Source organism: Oncorhynchus keta, chromosome 27, assembly GCF_023373465.1.
Source record: "Oncorhynchus keta strain PuntledgeMale-10-30-2019 chromosome 27, Oket_V2, whole genome shotgun sequence".
NCBI lineage: Eukaryota > Metazoa > Chordata > Actinopteri > Salmoniformes > Salmonidae > Oncorhynchus > Oncorhynchus keta.
Window position 1 is genome coordinate 42,894,000 of NC_068447.1, and position 18,543 is coordinate 42,912,542.

The following is an 18,543-nucleotide window of genomic DNA, read 5'->3' on the forward strand; positions in this document are numbered from 1 at the left end:
TAACGTTTAACAGCTGACATAGTTTAATACACCGTAGAAAGAGACACAGATAGAACAAATACAGAAAGCTAGTACACAAAGAGGTCTACACATAAATTACATTATCATACCAATAATGACATCACACTTGTGGTGAAAAGGCGAGAGTAAAGTAGAATAGACTACAGTAAGCATGTAATCTGGTGCTCTGTATAGAGGGCCAGTAGGCACTGGAACTCATAATGAACATGTACATACATACTGTATCTATAATACTGTATATGGCTAGATAGATAGATGTAATGCACAAAAATACACCGATTTGCTTAATGCTATACAGCATTTTCACCCAATTCATTTACTATGAAAACCTGGCAAGGGTAAAATTATGATTATCTTGATTTATGTAGAAATATGTAGAAAATAAATCTAAATATGAATCACCTCATATATGCAAATGATCTATAAAACAATATATTCTTTTTTTTTTTTAAATGAGAAAATACAAAGCAAAACAATGTTGACTTTTTGTATTCAAAAAGTTAGTAGAAAAATAAATTAATCATAAAAAAATTGTTGCCAACTGTCAAAGACATAAAAAAGTGGATGTAGATATTGAAATCATGGCAAATAATATAAAAAAACATCTGTAAGACTTGCCATTTGTAACCCACATTAGCTTGCGCTGTCTGTATCCTCCCGCAAGCCTCTGTCTGTCAATCATTCCCTTCCCATGTATCCACATCTTCCCTTCATGTCTGTGTACCATCATACCTGAAATTACATTGGCTTCTCTTCCTAGCATCGTTTTTTCATAATTCGTTCTCTCCCAGTCCAATATGTCACAATGATTTGATAGAGGGTGAGAGAGAAAGAGTGGGGGAGTCACGAGATATGAAGGTCTGTCACTCAGGTATGTTGTAAACTACATAGAGAAAGACGGGTCACGGGACATCTTTAGGCTGAGGTGGGTCTGTCTGTCTGTCTGTCACGTCAGTCTTATCAAAAGTACACTCCTTTGGTCAAATAGTCCAGTCTGTCAGATGGAGAGATAACATTAGGGGTGAGTGGGGTAAGTTGAGCCAAAGGGGTAAGTCGAGCCTGCCTTTGTTTCTAGGAAACCACACACAAATTGTATCATTTGACCAAATATTTAGGAAGAGGTCACAATTTCTGTGTAGGATCTGTCTGTGAAGGATGAAAGCACATGGAAAAGTGGTAAGCAAGTTAGGTCCCCAAAAATTATTTTCACCAAGTCAAATTAATTTATTGTGTTAGAGGTTCCGTCTAAACCAAAGTAGATAATTTAAAGATGGTTTTATACATAATTTGCGGTCTCTATAAGATTCAATATGAGGTCCTAAACCTCGCATGAAAGTGCATCCTTGTTGCTATATGGGCTAATATTATCAAAATGTTTACCTTGGGGTAAGTTGAGCCAATGGCCATGGAGTAAGATGAGCCATGGTTGAAACAATGGCAAGTTGAGCAAGTGTTTTCTTCCCAGGCATAATGCTAGGCCGATGTTAAAAGTGTTAAAAAATAGTACAAAGTGTTTGTTAGGTGTTAAGCCTGTGTTAAAATATGCTTAAGTGGGCTAAATCAGGGTCACACAGAGTGTCTCTTGTGAGCACCAACCTACATTGAAACAAAGTATACACCTCACACACATGGTTCTGAGCTTACAAGAAAGAAGACACCTGTACCATGTCAGATATACTGTAGAGCTGAAATCTATTCCATTTTGAGTTGTTTTGTCGCAGAAACTGAAATTATGCGAACTATTACAATTTTTGCAACCAGGAAATGGCGGAGCAATTTCTGCATAGTGCATCTGTTAAATTACTAAAAGACAAAAAAAGCTATTGTGGTTGTGTGGAATTGGGTTTGGGTTTGGGAAATACATTTAAAAGGTAGTGGTAATATTTCAGTACAGAAATTTGTAAGCAGCTTAATTTACTCCGTAGCGTAGCTCAACATATCCTATACCCAGGGTAAACTGTGGCAAGAGACCACTTCTTTTTGGATAAGCTGTTTTCAAAACTGTCATGTTTATTCATTTGGTTTATTTCCAGGGAGACACACCCTGAAATATATGTAGATATCTTTGTTAGAAAGAATGCTATAGTTCCAATGACTGGGTGATTGTGAATGTAAAACATGGCTCAGCTTACCCCACTCTCCCCTATTAAACAACAGATGTATCTAAATGGTCAGTAGTATATTGATCATATAGTCAGTGAGCTTATCGATGGAAATGTCAGTCGAGTAGATAAACCCATGTATTATAGATAGCTAGAAGGGTGTTGGCTGTGGACATGTTTGTATCATTGACATGTTATAGTTGACATGTTGTTGACAGATATGTTTTGGTCTGACAGACAGTCCTGTTGCCTTAGTAACCTTAAATCTAAAATGGCGGCCTTTTACTTTAGTCTAATCTAAGATGGCCGCCGAGTTAGGCAGGCCGTTGTTGGTGGGTGTTGGGGTGGTGGCGGTGGGGTTGAGGGGGGAGCTGTCCTGCAGTGTACCCGGGTCCGGGGTGGCTTCGCTGGGCCGGCTGTACTGGCTGACCAGGGAATCCTCCATGTTCACCTCGGTGACAGCACTGCTGCCGTTGTTGTAGCCATCCAGGTTGTCCTCACTGGTACACAGCTTGCTCTCGTCACACAGAGACGGCTGGCTGGCTGTCCGCTTCTCCTCGTTATCGCTATAGGATGGATGGAAAGAGAGATGGAGAGAGGGAAGGGGAGGGAGAAAGAGAAGGGGTAGGGAGGGAGAGGCAGAAAGATAGAGAGCGAGAGAGAGATGGGTGAAGAAAATACAGAGATAGAGGAGGTGGTAGGTAGAGGGAGAGATTGTCACTATCTGTGGATGGTTGACATACCAAGGTCCTGTATTGTATCACGTTGCCACAGGAGGGATATTGGGTAGGGATATTGGGCAAAAGGAGAGGAGAAATAGGCGAGCCTCTATAAGAAACATTCACTATTTCAAATAAGTAGCAGAGGCTGCATGCACAGTAGAGCACCTTACAGCATACCTTTCTAGAGATCTGGCAAAGCAGGGGCAAGCATTAGGAGAAAGAGGGTCGGCATAATGAACACAAGAGGTTGGGATAAAAACATACTATTATCTTTTCAATCAGGGAATCCAAGGGATCACGTTGACTTCGGCATGACACTTAACACATGCAATTTTGGAGGATAATGACTTGCATTGGGTTTAAGCTTTTGGTGACAGCAACCAGGTAAACAAAGCCAAAACATGGATCGCTGTCTTACCTTTTCCAAAGTCTGCTTACAGAGTGAGGAAACCAATATGTCATTTTGTAACTTGGGTGAACCATCCTTTTTTTTAAACTCTGTGCTAATATGAAATGATTAAATGATCAGCAGGCTAGAGTTAGTAAAGATATATTAATATGTGATCAATGTGTAACAATCCATATGTAATCTGATTAGACAGGCCAACCTGTACTCTCCGAACGTTTCATCCTTCATGGGGCGCGCCTCAGAGTCTACCTGACCCTCCTCCTTATCTTTGACTGAGAGAGAGAACGAGAGAGAGAGAGAGAGATGATTGGATAACAGTATCTGTTCATTAATCAGTAGAAGCTCCTCTCTAAGCTAGTAGCTGGCTAAGGGGTTTTGGTAATGACAGATACTGGCCAGGCACTAGCACTCAGGAGGATATGTGTTGTAGTTTTGTAGCGCTACCTGGTCTGCCGCATGTACTTTGTTCGACTGCTACTGTACACGTGAACTTCTAAGCCTATTCTTGATGATATTGGGCTGGTTGCTGATAGGGGAAACTTGCTGAACGATCAGCTATTTACAGAAAAATAAGTCCTCGATGTTTTGCTAGCAATAGACAGAGGAAATCCACAGGGGCCGACAGATCGGGTCCCGGTTTGGTGAAGTGTGCAGCGCCCATTATGGTTGGCTCAATAACCCTTTCGTTTTTTTTTATACACTGTTATCAGGAAATATTCCAAATGTGTGGAAATCAGCTCTTGTGCTGCCACTCCATTAGGACAAGATAGTAGCGATCTTCGGGGCTTCCTTGTCGCGCTACGATCCCTGAAATCCTTGCTAAATGTACAACTTTGCTCTCTTTTATCTGAGAAATGTATTTTGAATGTAAACCAATCAGGCCTGGGCATAGCAGTATTACAGCAACCACTTTAGTTGTCAATGCTTTAGACACTGAACTGAAATGTGCTGCTTGTGGCTCAGTTGGTAGAGCATGGCACTGGCAACGCCAGGGTTGTGGGTTTGATTCCCACGGGGGACCAGTGAAAATGTATGCACTGTAAGTCACTCTGGATTAGAGTGTCTGCTAAATGACTAAAATGTTTTTAAAAAATGCTTTGTTTGTGGACCTGTCAAAAGCTTTTGATACCGTTGATCATGATATTTCATTGAATAAGGTGTCCTCGATGCGCCTTCATGATTATCTTGGTGACAGAACTCAGGCTATCGTGATGGATAGGGTGAAGTCTGAATTTCTTGAAGTGCATAAATGAACACTATTTATATAAACACCATTGGTCAAGCTGTAAAAATGGAACTTCATCTATATATATCTATACTATCGTGTATGCTGTTGCCCCTGTCAGGGAAAATGTAGTTGTCTGAAGAGATAGCACTGAATTCCACACAGCATCTCCTCTCCCTCTATCTTGGTTCGTGCAGGTGACTGTGACCTCCTCCTCAGACCAATCGCTAGTACACCCGGGAACATTGTCCTGGGCACCAAAAGGGATATCTCAGTTTCAAGGTCTCAGCTTGGAGAGAAGAAGCCTTGTGATGTATTGGTCGATCACATACAGGAACCAAACGTTAAGGATTAATTAATTATGAATAAGCTAAATCATGCAAATATAAATTGTCTGTGTAAGCAGTATATAAGAGAACTAACGGGACTGCCCCGGCGGAGCTCCCAACCGACATGTACTTTGGTGCATTCAGTTTGCTGGAATCGCTCCAGCTTGCTGGTAACAAAGACGGATTCATTTAAGCTTGACTTTGAGTCCCTTGTGGTTCCACTACAATTGGGTTTCACAGTGAACTAGGTGATTGATTCTGCCTGCGGAGCTTTTCAGGGAGGGTCTGCAAGGAAAACCGGTGGCGCATTTTATAAAGCGTCTGACCAAAAGCGTCCCGTCTGACCAAAAGACGACGAGGACCTGCTCAGATCAGACCCTTACTGCGAGCTGCCCAGGAGGAGACACATCATCCGTTAACAATTGAGGGACATGTCAACTGATTTCATTTAAGTCAATTTAAATTAATTTGTATAACAATAATAATTAATAATGAAACTAAACAAAAATAAAATGATGTCTATGTGGTCTGGGACCACTGTAGCCTGGGACTACTAGAAAGGTACCGTGGTCTCTGGGAGACTAGAGTCGTCTGGGACGACTGAGTGAGGGTAGAGAAGCTCCACCGACAGCTGTCTACAGGCATTTCTGGGAACTGTCTATTTGGTCTGGGACTTTGAGTCCCTTGTGCTAATTTCCATGACACCCCGACTGTTGATCTGGATGTGTCAAAACTAAAGTCATATTTTATAGCTATGCAGGAATCCCTTGTTTTAAAACTTGAGGTTAAAAACTCTCGTAAGAATGTTTCAAATGAACTAAACGTTCACTCATTAGATGATTCTCCAATCAAATGTGTTCCCGCATATTAAGTTGAAGTCAGTAGTTTACATACACCTTAGCCAAATACATTTAAACTCCGTTTTTCACAATTCCTGACATTTAATCCTAGTAATAATTACCTGTCCTAGATCAGTTAGGATCACCACTTTATTTTAAGGATGTGAAATGTCAGAATAATAGTAGAGAGAATTATTTATTTCAGCTTTTATTTCTTTCATCACATCCCCAGTGGGTCAGAAGTTTAAATAGACTCAATTTGGTAGATTTTCCTTTAAATTGTTTAACTTCAGTCAAACGTTTCAGGTAGCCTTCCACAAGCTTCCCAGAATAAGTTGGGTGAATTGTGGCCCATTCTTCCTGACAGAGCTGGTGTAACAGAGTCAGGTTTGTAGGCCTCCTTGCTCACACACGCTTTTTCAGTTCTGCCCACAAATTTTCTATAGGATTGAGGTCTGGGCTTTGTGATGGCCACTCCAATACCTTGACTTTGTTGCCCTTAAGCCATTTTCCCACAGTTTTGATAGTATGCTTGGGGTCAGTGTCTATTTGGAAGACCCATTTGCGACCAAGCTTTAACCTCCTGACTGATGTCTTGAGATGTTGCTTCAATATATCCATATAATTGTCCTTCCTCATGATGCCATATATTTTGTGAAGTGCACCAGTCCCTCCTGCAGCAAAGCACCCCCACAACATGATGCTGCCACCCCCGTGCTTCTGGCTTTTTTATGGCGGTTTTGGAGCAGTGGCTTCTTCCTTGCTGAGCGGCCTTTCAGGCTATGTTTATATAGGACTCGTTTTACTGTGGATATAGATACTTTTGTACCTGTTCCCTCCAGCATCTTCACAAGGTCCTTTGCTGTTGTTCTGGGATTGATTTGCACTTTTCTCAACAAAATACGTTCATCTCTAGGAGACAGAACGCATCTCCTTCCTGAGCGGTATGACGGCTGCGTAGTCCCATGGTGTTTATACTTGCGTACTATTGTTTGTACAGATGAACGTGGTACCTTCAGGCATTTGGAAATTGCTCCCAAGGATGAACCAGACTTGTGGAGGGCTACAATTTTTTTCTGAGAACTTGGCTGACTTCTTTTGATTTTCCCATGATGTCAAGCAAAGAGGCACTGAGTTTGAAGGCAGGCCTTGAAATACATCCACAGGTACACCTCCAATTGAATCAAATTATGTCTATTAGCCTATCAGAAGCTTCTAAAGCCATGACATCATTTTCTGGAATTTTCCAAGCTGTTTAAAGGCACAGTCAACTTAGTGTATGTAAACTTCTGACCCACTGGAATTGTGATACAGTGAATTATAAGTGAAATAGTCCATCTGTAAACAATTGTTGGAAAAATTACTTGTGTCATGCACAAAATAGACGTCCTAACCAACTTGCCAAAAATAGTTGGCAAGTTTGTTAACAAGAAATCTTCGGCGTGGTTGAAAAACGAGTTTTAATGACTCCAACCTAAGTGTATGTAAACTTCAACTGTATATACTTAGGCATTTGGATTGATATGGATCTAACATTTTAAAAACATATAGATGAGCTGGTTAAGAAGCTAGGATTTAACGTTTGCTTTTTCAGTAGGAAGCAGATTATTCAGTCAACCTTTTAATCTGTTCTTGATTTATGGTGATATTATTTATCAAAGTGCAGCTGCTATTACTCTCAAACCTTTGGATGCCATCTACCATAGTGCCCTTCATTTTGTTACAGGCGACAGTTTTGATCCTCATCACTGTATCCTGTATGAAAAGGTTGGCTGGACTTCGCTAAAAACCTGTAGATCTCTACATTACTCCCTTTTTGTTTACAAGGCCCTACTTCATAAACTTCCATCTTATCTAACTTTTCTGTTGAAGTATTGAACCCGAGTTGCCTCGTTCTCAACATTTCGTCACTGTAAAAATAAAGGTTAAATAAAATAATTTGTTACAAACTGCCTGACATGTATGGTTTCTCACAAACAATCTAGTACATGTAGCATTTTAGAACGTCCTATTCTTATATGAGACTTGTTACAAACTACATTCTACAGTATACAGTGCATTCAGAAAGTATTCAGACCCCTTGATGTTTTCCACTTTTTGCTACTTTACAGCCTTATTCTAAAATTGATTAATTTGTTTTTGTCCCTCATCAATCTACACACAATACCCCATAATGACACAGAAAAAAAATGTTTTTTAGAAAATGTTGCAAATTTATAACAAAAAAACTGAAAAATCACATTTACATCAGTGTTCAGACCCTTTACTCAGTACTCTGTTGAAGCACCTTTGGCAGCGATTAAAGCCTCAAGTCTTCTTGGGTATGACGCTACAAGCTTGGCACACCTGTATTTGGGGAGTTTCGACCAATCTTCTCTGCAGATCCTCTCAAGCTCTGTCAGGTTGTACAGGGAGCGTCACTGCACTGCACATTCCAGCATTTTCTTGGCTGTGTGCTTAGGAACCTTCTCCAGAGTGCTCAGGATTTCATCAAGGATCTCTCTGTACTTTGCTCTGATCATCTTTCCCTCGATTCTGACTAGTCTCCCAGTCCCTGCTGCTGAAACTTCCCCACAGCATGATGTTGCCACCACCATGCTTCACCGTAGGGGTGGTGCCAGGTTTCCACCAGATATGACATTGGCATTGTGGCCATCTTGGTTTCATCAGACCAGAGAATCGTGTTTCTCATGGTCAGAGTCCTTTACTCCAAGTGGGCTGTCATGTGCCTTTTACTGAGGAGTGGCTTCCGTCTGGCCACTCTACCACAAAAGCCTGATTGGTGGAGTGCTGCAGAGATGGTTGTCCTTCTGGAAGGTTGTCTCATCTACAAAGAGGAACTAGAGCTCTGTCACAGTGATCATCGGGTTCTTGGTCACCTCCCTGACCAAGGCCCTTCTCCTCCAATTGCTCAGTTTGGCTGGGCAGCCAGCTCTTGGAAGAGTCTTGGTGGTTTTTGCTCTGACATGCACTGTCAACTGTGGGACCTTATATAGACAGGTGTGTTCCTTTCCAAATCATGTCCAATCAATTGAAATTAACACAGGTGGACTTCAATGAAGTAGTAGAAACATTTTAAGGATGATCAATGGAAATAGGATGCACCTGAGCTCAATTTCAAGTTTCATAGCAAAGGTTCAGCATACTTAAATCTAGCTCCCAGTATGCAATTCCTATGGCTTCCACTGGGTGTCAGCACTCAATGTTCAAGGTTTCAGGCTTGTTTCTTCCAAAACGAGTAAGAATAATGAGTTTTACTACAGGGACACAGTCTTGGAAATTTGTGTATGCGCGCACGATGAAGAGAAGATGCATCTGCTAATATCGTTTTCCTATTGAACATACTTCTTCTTTCTGTATAGCTTGATTACATTTTAGGTTATCTGAGTAGTCAATAGAAACATATTTTGACTTGCTTTAACAAAGTTTAGCGGTCGATTTTTTTGTGATTCATTTCTCTGCATGTTGAACGAGTGGATTACTCAAGTCGATGGCGCCAACTAAACTGACATTTTGGGATATAAAGATGGATTTTATCTAACAAAATGACACTACATGTTATAGCTGGGACCCTTTGGATGACAAATCAGAGGAAGATTGTCAAAAACTAAGTGAATATTTTAATCTCTATTTGTGAATTTATGAAACCTGTGCCGGTGGAAAAATATTTTTACGTGGGGCGCCATCCTCAAACAATCGCATGGCATGCTTTCGCTGTAATGGCTACTGTAAATCGGACAGTGCTGTTAGATTAACAAGAATTGAAGCTTTCAACTGATTTAAGCTTTCAACTGTAGGTATTTTTAATTTTACCTTAAATAATAATAATAATATATGCCATTTAGCGGACGCTTTTATCCAAAGCGACTTACAGTCATGTGTGCATACATTCTACGTATGGGTGGTCCCGGGAATCGAACCCACTACCCTGGCGTTACAAGCGCCATGCTCTACCAACTGAGCTACAGAAGGACTTTATTTAACCAGGCAAGTCAGTTAAGAACACATTCTTATTTTCAATGACGGCCTGGGAACAGTGGGTTAACTGCCTGTTCAGGGGCAGAACGACAGATTTGTACCTTGTCAGCTCGGGGGTTTGAACTCGCAACCTTCCCGTTATTAGTCCAACGCTCTAACTACTGTTTAATATCAATATTATTTATGATTATTTATTTGAAATGCGCGCCCTCCAGTTTCACCGGAAGTTGTCCCGCTAGCGGGACCCCTAGCCCTAAGACGTTTTTAAGAGGATTTATGTAAATAAGGTCTGTTTTTTACATTTTTTTATAAATATTAAAAATAAAAAAAATCTGTTTTCACTTTGTCATTGTGGGGTATTGTGTGTAGATTAATGAGGAAAAACATTTATTTAATCAAATTTAGAATAAGACTTTTGGGGGGAAAAGTCAAGGGGTCTGAATACATTCCGAATGCACTGTATGTGGTTTGTTAGATCTGATGTGGTTTGTCTGGTACTTGTCTGGTGCATGTTGCTATATTTAGAGCTACCTGAATACTTTCCCCCCTTGCTCCTCTTGATGAAGCAGAGGATGAGCAGTACCAGCAGCAACAGCACGATGGCGCTCACGAGCCCAATGAACCAGCCCTGAGTAGCAAAGCCTGTCTGCACATCCACCACTCCTACAGAGAGAGAGAGAGAGAGAGAGAGAGAGAGAGAGAGAGAGAGAGAAAAGAGAGAGAGAGAAAAGAGAGAGCGAGAGAGCAGGGAGGGAGGGATCGGAGAGAGAGGGATGGGGGATGAAAGAAAGGATGAAAGGAAGAGAAGAGATTAAGAAGAGAGAGAGTGGATCTGGAGCTTACACACGGGGCTCAGTCGACACACACACACACACACACACACACACACACAACCTAACAGACATTACACTAGAGATGTAGGCCATACAGTCCAATGCCCCAAACAAATACCACTAACGGAGCATTTCATTTAGCAACTGAAAGCTTTGCCATTTAGTCTTCTTCATCGAAGACACATAAACAAAAAAGCACTTCACACCGATAGAGCTGCAGCAGTGGACCCAAAGGAGGGTGTGTGTGTGTCAAGGGAGGGTGGTGGGGGGAGCTATAGGAGGACGGGCTCATAGTAATGGCTGAAATGGAATAGATGGAACGGTATCAAACACATCAAACATATGAAAACCACGTTTGACTCCGTTCCATTTATTCCATCTCCTCCCATCAGCCCCTCTGGTGGGCCTGCCTGCGTCATTGTGTGTGTGTTTTCTTACGACCTGCACCATCGGTTCTGATCTCAGAAGGTGTTGTTGTTGAAAGTGAATCATGTGTGCGGTGTGTATCTAGGTGTGTGTGTGTGCTACTGTAGGTCTACCTGCTCCCGCTGTCCTGATCTCCGTCTCCCAGAAGGTGTTGTTGTTGAAAGTGAATCATGTGTGCGTGCGGCGTGTATTTAGGTCTGTATCTAGGTGTGTGTGTGTGCTACTGTAGGTCTACCTGCTCCCTCTGTCCTGATCTCCGTCTCCCAGAAGGTGTTGTTGTTGAAAGTGAATCATGTGTGCGTGCGGCGTGTATTTAGGTCTGTATCTAGGTGTGTGTGTGCTACTGATCTCCTGCTCCCGCTGTCTGATCTCCAGAAGGTGTTGTTGTTGAAAGTGAATCATGTGTGCGTGCGGCGTGTATTTAGGTCTGTATCTAGGTGTGTGTGTGTGCTACTGTAGGTCTACCTGCTCCCTCTGTCCTGATCTCCGTCTCCCAGAAGGTGTTGTTGCTGAAAGTGAATCATGTGTGCGGTGTGTATCTAGGTGTGTGTGTGTGCAACTGTAGGTCTACCTGCTCCCTCTGTCCTGATCTCCGTCTCCCAGAAGGTGTTGTTGCTGAAAGTGAATCATGTGTGCGGTGTGTATCTAGGTGTGTGTGTGTGCTACTGTAGGTCTACCTGCTCCCTCTGTCCTGATCTCCGTCTCCCAGAAGGTGTTGTTGCTGAAGGTAAATCTGAGCCGGTACTGTGATCCTGGGGTTAGACCCTTCAGCTGGTAGAATGACTGGGACGAGTTCAGCTTCTCAGACTGCTTCCACTTTCCACCGCCTAGAGAGAAAATAAACCCTTTATTTGTTTACTCTATTCCTTCTATGTATTTATTCAGTAAAAAAACGAGAGGGTGGTTCACACATGTAAATAGACAAAATATATACACCACCGTTCAAAGGTTCTGAGGTTTTTGAAAGAAAAGCACCTTTTTTTGTCCATTAAAATAACATCAAAATGATTAGAAATACAGTGTTAAGGTTGTAAATGACTGTTATAGCTGTAAACGGCAGATTTTTAATGGAATATCTACATAGGTGCACAGAGGCCCATTATCAGCAACCATCACTCCTGTGTTCCAATGGCACGTTGTGTTAGCTAAATTAAGTTTATAATTTTAAAAGGCTAATTGGTCATTAGAAAACCCTTTTGCAATTATGTAATTGTTGCCCTGATTAAAGAAGCAATAAAACTGTCCGCCTTTAGACTAGGTGAGTATCTGGAGCATCAGCATTTGTGGGTTCGATTACAGGCTCAAAATGGCCAGAAACAAATAACTTTCTTTTGAAACTCATCAGTCTATTCTTGTTCTGAGAAATTAAGGCTATTACATGTGAGAAATTGCCAAGAAACTGAAGATCTAAAGTACTACTCCCTTCACAGACCAGAGCAAACTGGCTCTATCCAGAATAGAAAGAGGAGTGGGAGGTCCTGGTGCACAACTGAGCAAGAAGACAAGTACATTAGTGTCTAGTTTGAGAAACAGACGCCTCACAAGTCCTCAACTGGCAGCTTCATTAAATAGTACCCGCAAAACACCAGTCTCAACGTCAACAGTGAAGAGGCGACTCGGGATGCTGGCCTTCTTGACAGAGTTCCTCTGTCCAGTGTCTGTGTTCTTTAGCCCATCTTAATCTTTTCTTTTTATTGGCCAGTCTGAGATGTAGCTTTTTCTTTGCAACTCTGCCTAGAAGGCCAGCATCCCAGAGTCGCCTCTTCACTGTTGACGTTGAGACTGGTGTTTTGCGGGTACTATTTAATGAAGCTGCCAGTTGAGGACTTGTGAGGAGGGAGAACAGGCTCATAGTAATGGCTGAAATGGAATACATGGAACGGTATCAAACACATCAAACATATGGAAACCATGTTTGACTCCGTTCCATTTATTCCATTCCAGCCATTATAATGAACCCATCCTCCTATAGTTTCTCAAACTAAATACTCTAATGTCCTTGTCCTCTTGCTCAGTTGTGCACCAGGGCCTCCCACTCCTCTTTCTATTCTGGTTTGGGGTCAAATTTCTGTGACCCCAAACTTTTGAACGGCAGTGTATATATATATATATATTTTTTTTTATGGCTTACAGACAGGGGAGTGAAAGAAATGACAAATGTGTTTGGTTTTCCCACAGGCATACTGTTGGTCGGCTGGTAGCTTACTGTTCTTGTTGAGGTACTGGACCTGGAAGCCCACACTCCTGTGTCTCTGGCCTGGCACCCAGCTCAGGTTAACAGACTTCTCACCTACAGACAAGCTGATGTTGGACGGAGGAGCTGGAATGGGTTGAGAACGAGTAATTACATTCCCTCTTACCCTCCTTCACAATCTCAAACGATCAGTCTTGCACCAACAAACGGAGCCGCATCCTGTTAGTGTTAACCAACTCGGTGTAATAATATTTATTAACCCCCTAATGCTCCACCATGTAACTACATTGTGATAAACACACCAGTAAACAGAATGTTTTAATGTCTGTTTTTGTGTGATGTTGAAGCCGATGACAAAATTCCACATCGCATGGACAATAAAGAAGGAAAATGGATCTAATTCTAATCCTCCTGCAGTTCTACCTCCGTCCAGCGTGGTGGCACCCTCCCTTGTAATGGGCTCTCCGTCCCCGGCCGAGGTGCGGCCCCTCAGGTAGAAGCGGTAACGGCTCTTGGGGTCCAGCTGCTTCAGGGTCAGTTTGGTCAGCGTGTGGTCGTCTATGGTCTCCACCTGCACCGGGCTGTCATCACTCTCCACGACTACAAAAAAAAAAAGAGATAGAGGAACAGTCAACCAATCACGGTCCATCAATTATGTTACAGGTCTGTCTCTGATGTAGAGTCGCATGCGGTCTCCGAGCCGGGAAATTGTATGTCGGCGGAGAGACTACCTTGGACTTAACCTACAACATTTGAAGTTTGCCTCGGAATTAGACCAATGGATGTTGATTTAGCACTGACGCTCTGAGTCTGAATTAAGGACGGCAAACGATTGATTGATTGATTGATAGTATTACCACTAGCCATCTCTGGTAGTGACCGGTGGTAAATCAACAACATCAGTCAGTGTCACCGACGTTCAGTGAGAAGATGGCTACGGACTCGCCGAGATGCATTAGTGTCTTTTACAAGGCAGAGAAGCATGTATAATGAAGGTGCTAGACGGAGGTATAGGTGACCATGGACGACAAAGGTGGAAAGATATACAGAACGAGGGAGAGGTAAAGAAAGACACCCACTCTGTTGATACTGCAGCAGGTATCCTTTGAGAACCCCGTTGGGCTGAGAAGGGGGGGTCCAGTGAAGGGTCATCTCTGTCTCTGCAGGGCTTTCCAGGTGGAGAGACATGGGGGGGCCAGGAGCTGACGGGGACACAGGCGCGCTTGATTATATACGCTTCCATTGCAGCGCACACTATCTCGATCTGTCTCCATTTCCCATTCTTGTATTTAGTTTAAGTATCTCTTTTTGTGATCTTTTCACCCCCAATGTAATGGCACTGTGCTTTATCTGACCTTTTCTATGTCATCTATCCATTCTTTCCCATCTCCCTCCCTCATCTCTCCTGCTCCATTTACCTCTCGCTCAAAATGCCACCCTCCTCTCACTCCACCACTTCCCTTCCACCTCCCCCTCCTTTCCTTCACCCCACCCACTCTCTATCTCCCTCCCTCTCCCTTCTTTCTCTCACCTCCCTCGTCGGTACTGAATGACAGGGGGGGGTCGGAGGGGGGCCCCTCTCCCTTGCTGTTGAACACAGTGACTGTGAGGGCATAGTGGGAGTAGGGTCTAAGGCCCCCCAGGACCCTCTTCTCCTCATTCGCCCCTGTCTCCACCACCATGCTGCTCTCCGGCTCTCTGGCCCTCCGACCCCGGTGGTGGCCCCTGGAGCCGAACCTTGTCAGGTGGATCTGGTGGATAGAAGGAGTTATAATGGGTTAATAATGCCCTATGTAGCTTTATGTAGCTATAATGTCATGTTCATGATGTGTAATGTTTGCGGCCCCGGTTATTGGCACCTAGAGCCAAACCTTGTCAGGAAGATCCCGGAGGGAAGAGGTTATAATGGGTTATAAGGCTCTATGTAACCATAATGTAATGTTTATCTGACACACATAGTAGGGAAGAGGACACAGGTGATAATGATAAAACGTAACTACTGAGTGCCAGAGTTGGGCACAAACAATGAATGACCTGCAAATACCTTGTATCCCAGTAGGTGTCCTCTGACAGTATCTCTGTCCACTGCTGCCCATGTTACCCTGATGGCTGTACTGTTGAGCAGCACAACACCCACATCCATAGGAGCCTCCAGGGGGACTGCAGGAAGGGAGGGAGTGAGGGAGGGAGGGAGGGAAACAAGAGAGACATTATCTTGCTCAGCATCATAATCACTTGAATGATTATTATTCTACTGTTTACCAGTAGGCCTAAACACAATAGACTAATTGATAGTCATTAGAGGGAGATAAAGAGGAGAGCGAGAACAAGAGAGAGAACAAGAACAGGAACGAGAGGAAAAGAGGACAGAGAGAGGCTTGATTAGATATTACACTGTGAGTGTAATGTTTACGGTTCATTTTTATTGTTTATTTCACTTTTGTATATTATCTACTTCACTTGCTTTGGCAATGTTAACATATGTTCCCCATGCCAGTAACGCCCCTTTAATTGAATTGAGAGAGCGAGAGAAAGAGAGAGTAGGGGATAGAGAGAGAGGGAGAGAGAAAGACAGAGACGAGAAAGAGAACAGAGAAAGAGGCAGAGACAGAAAGAGAGAAGATAAAGAGATATATAGAGAGTCTGTGAGAGAGTCAGAGAGAGTGATAAAGAAAGAAAGATAGAGAGGGGAGGGTGAGAGAAAGAAAGAGAGATCATTAAAGAAAGACAGAATTCTAAAACAACATCTCACCATTCTCTCCGGAGTAGCCAATGACAGGGTCTGGCTCAGGTCCCTCCCCTTTCTGATTGACAGCCTGTACTTTGATCTCGAAGGCTGAGAAGTTGCCCACTTCAGTAACAATGTACGGTGGTTCAGTGGTGACATTAGAGTGCCAGGTGGGGCCGTCACCTACTACCCTCCTCCAGAACACCTTGTACTGGAACTCCGGTCCGTTGAACACACGCCTGTCCATTTCCTGTGACAGAGTGACAGACCGGGACAGGAGCCAATCAGAATGGGAGTACACACAATCCCCTTATGGGATGAACTTCAGGTACACAAGTTTAGCCTACCATTTTCTGCCTTTTCAACGTTTTTCTCCCATTCTTTTTTAATGAACCCATTTTCCAGTTTCGGTGGAACATTCATGGAGAAGTGACAGAACAGTCTAACATAAGAAAGATTCTTACCTCCCATGTGATGACCAGGGTGTCTGGGTCTGTAGACTCACTCCTCACATCCTCAGGGTTGTTGTCTGGAGCTGTGGAGTGGGGAAAGGGGTGGAATCCCAAATCAGATATGCAGAGTTGGGTAGGTTACTTTCTAAATGTCATCACAGTTACCTGTCCAAAATTGTAATCAGTAACTTTGTTTTTGGATTACCCCAAATCTGATTACTTTCAGTTACTTTTGGATTGCTTTTCCCTTAAGAGGCATTAGAAGAAGACAAAAAAAGGATCCATCAAACGCATTTGGTGTGTCATCATCGTGGTCTCTGTCTTGCGGTCAGACTCGCTCAGGTGGAACAAACTTAAAACGTGTGTCTTTTTTCAATTCTGAATTGAATGTCATTGAGAAAACAGAAAGCTGCCATAATATATTTGTTTTGCAAGCATCCTTTCTGAATTTAAAAGTAATCCATGAAGTAATCATCTAGTTTTTCAAAAGTATCTGTAATCCGATTACAATATTTTTGCTGGTAACGTAACCAATTACAGTTAGTTTTTTGTAATCAGATTACATGCAATCAGTTACTCCCTGACACTGCAGATAGAGAACGTTTTGATGTTCAATCCATGCTAGGAAGGACTGTAGGTCTACAAGCAGATAAAAATACACTATAATCACTATTAGTCCAGGTTATAAACTCCCCAAAAATACCATATTGTTCACTTTGATATTAAAATTGGCATACTTGTAAAAAAAAAGGTGGCGTTTCATCAAAGCCTAAGGTCGGGCTTTGAGCCCCGTAGAGGTCAATCGTGAAAATGCATTTACATGCATTTCGTTTGGTTCATGGCTTCTCCCGAGTTGGATCTATGTGGCCCCAAAATAGCAGAAAATATATGTATTGGTTTGGGGAAATAATTTAAAATCAGCAACCAAAACCATATGGAATTTTGTTTTTTCCTTTATGATTGCAACAATGATGAGAAATCGCAGTCAACTTTTGATTATGTATTTTTATTTATTAAGTGTTCCCTGAAGTCTACTGATTACAATGATACATCATGTGATGTTATTTACTGTGTCACTTTTAAGACACATGACAGGGAACCATTGCACCGCATTTGGCAATTTACCCGTCTTACATCAGGTGGGAGGGGTGACAGTATCTGAGCTGTGTCCTTAAAAACGTGCACCGATGTTTATATTTCAGGCAGCGCAAATGGGGAGATTTTAAGACCAGCGGTAACACAGTTTGGTCATGGCATGGATTTTGAGAATGGAAACGCAGCCTATCCGGCCAATGGCGCACAGTGCCCATGTGCCTGTGAAGCTTTTTTTGTGCCCGTGAATCTCATATTTAGAAATATTTTTTTAAAAAGCATTTTGCTTCATTTGCTTAAAAACCAAGCATAGCTTCCCAGTGCATTCGGCAATGCACCTTGCCCAATGTATTGGCCAAGTAGCCGAGCCGATCCATAAAGGGTTTTGCTCGTGAAACCTCCTTGAATTAAATCTGAATCAACAAAGCTTTATTAAAAGGTCACGTTTGGGAGCAGCAGAACAGTGAGAGGACATTGTCATTGCGAGTCATTCCATGTCATTTCAGCAAGCCCTTGACACCCACTAAGATTGTTCTGAAATCATTTCTATAGTTAGAATCCGATAAGGTAAGCATTCCGACAACTTTATTTTGTTGATAAATTATTTGATCTGAGAAATGTGCTAATTGATTGCACCCAAAATTGAAATTTTAATTCAGGGATTTCGACAATAAATATAGTACCCAACATCCAATGTGGACCAAAATTCTTCCTAACAATGAGTAAGACATGAAAACACAAAACAAATGGTCAAAATCTACCAACGGACCCCCGACACCCCATGCCAATCCCAGCGAAGCTGCAAGAAACCCCATTGTAATCGTTGGTTCCACAGCAGTGAACGAGCTCCCTTCACCTACTCCAAGAGCTTTGGAGAGTTGTAGGGCTTCTCAGCCTCAGTGCTTCTCTGCGGAGTGAGGACACAGTCTGGGCATGTTGTCCGGAGGACCTCAGCAACCGGGATGGGTATCACTGAGTTCCATGTGTTATTGTCATGTAGAGTCAAGTTAGAGATGATCCTGAAGAATGTTCCTCTGAAGTCATGGAACTGGGTGACGTCAAGGGAGTTGTTCTGGGTACTAACAGGCACAAGAGACCTATCCATGCACTGGGTGATAACATCAGTATTAACTCCCAGGAAGGACAGTCTGAACTCTCAGCAATAGACACCCAGAATCTGATTGAGGCTGCGC

General features: G+C 42.6%; 1 protein-coding gene across 2 annotated transcripts in view; it reads right to left on the reverse strand.

The window, feature by feature from the left end:
- Positions 1-18,543, reverse strand: part of l1cama (L1 cell adhesion molecule, paralog a) — an 87,340-nt gene continuing 68,797 nt past the window's right edge. For both annotated transcript variants that reach the window (XM_052482499.1, XM_052482498.1), the window contains 11 exons: positions 16,271-16,341; positions 15,831-16,056; positions 15,123-15,238; positions 14,610-14,829; positions 14,158-14,280; positions 13,502-13,678; positions 13,091-13,204; positions 11,562-11,711; positions 10,157-10,288; positions 3,454-3,526; positions 1-2,689 (listed from right to left, as the gene is read on the reverse strand). In XM_052482499.1, the coding sequence (XP_052338459.1) occupies positions 2,416-2,689; positions 3,454-3,526; positions 10,157-10,288; positions 11,562-11,711; positions 13,091-13,204; positions 13,502-13,678; positions 14,158-14,280; positions 14,610-14,829; positions 15,123-15,238; positions 15,831-16,056; positions 16,271-16,341 (1,676 nt within the window). In that variant the 3' untranslated portion in view covers positions 1-2,415. The remainder of the gene's footprint in view (positions 2,690-3,453; positions 3,527-10,156; positions 10,289-11,561; positions 11,712-13,090; positions 13,205-13,501; positions 13,679-14,157; positions 14,281-14,609; positions 14,830-15,122; positions 15,239-15,830; positions 16,057-16,270; positions 16,342-18,543) is intronic.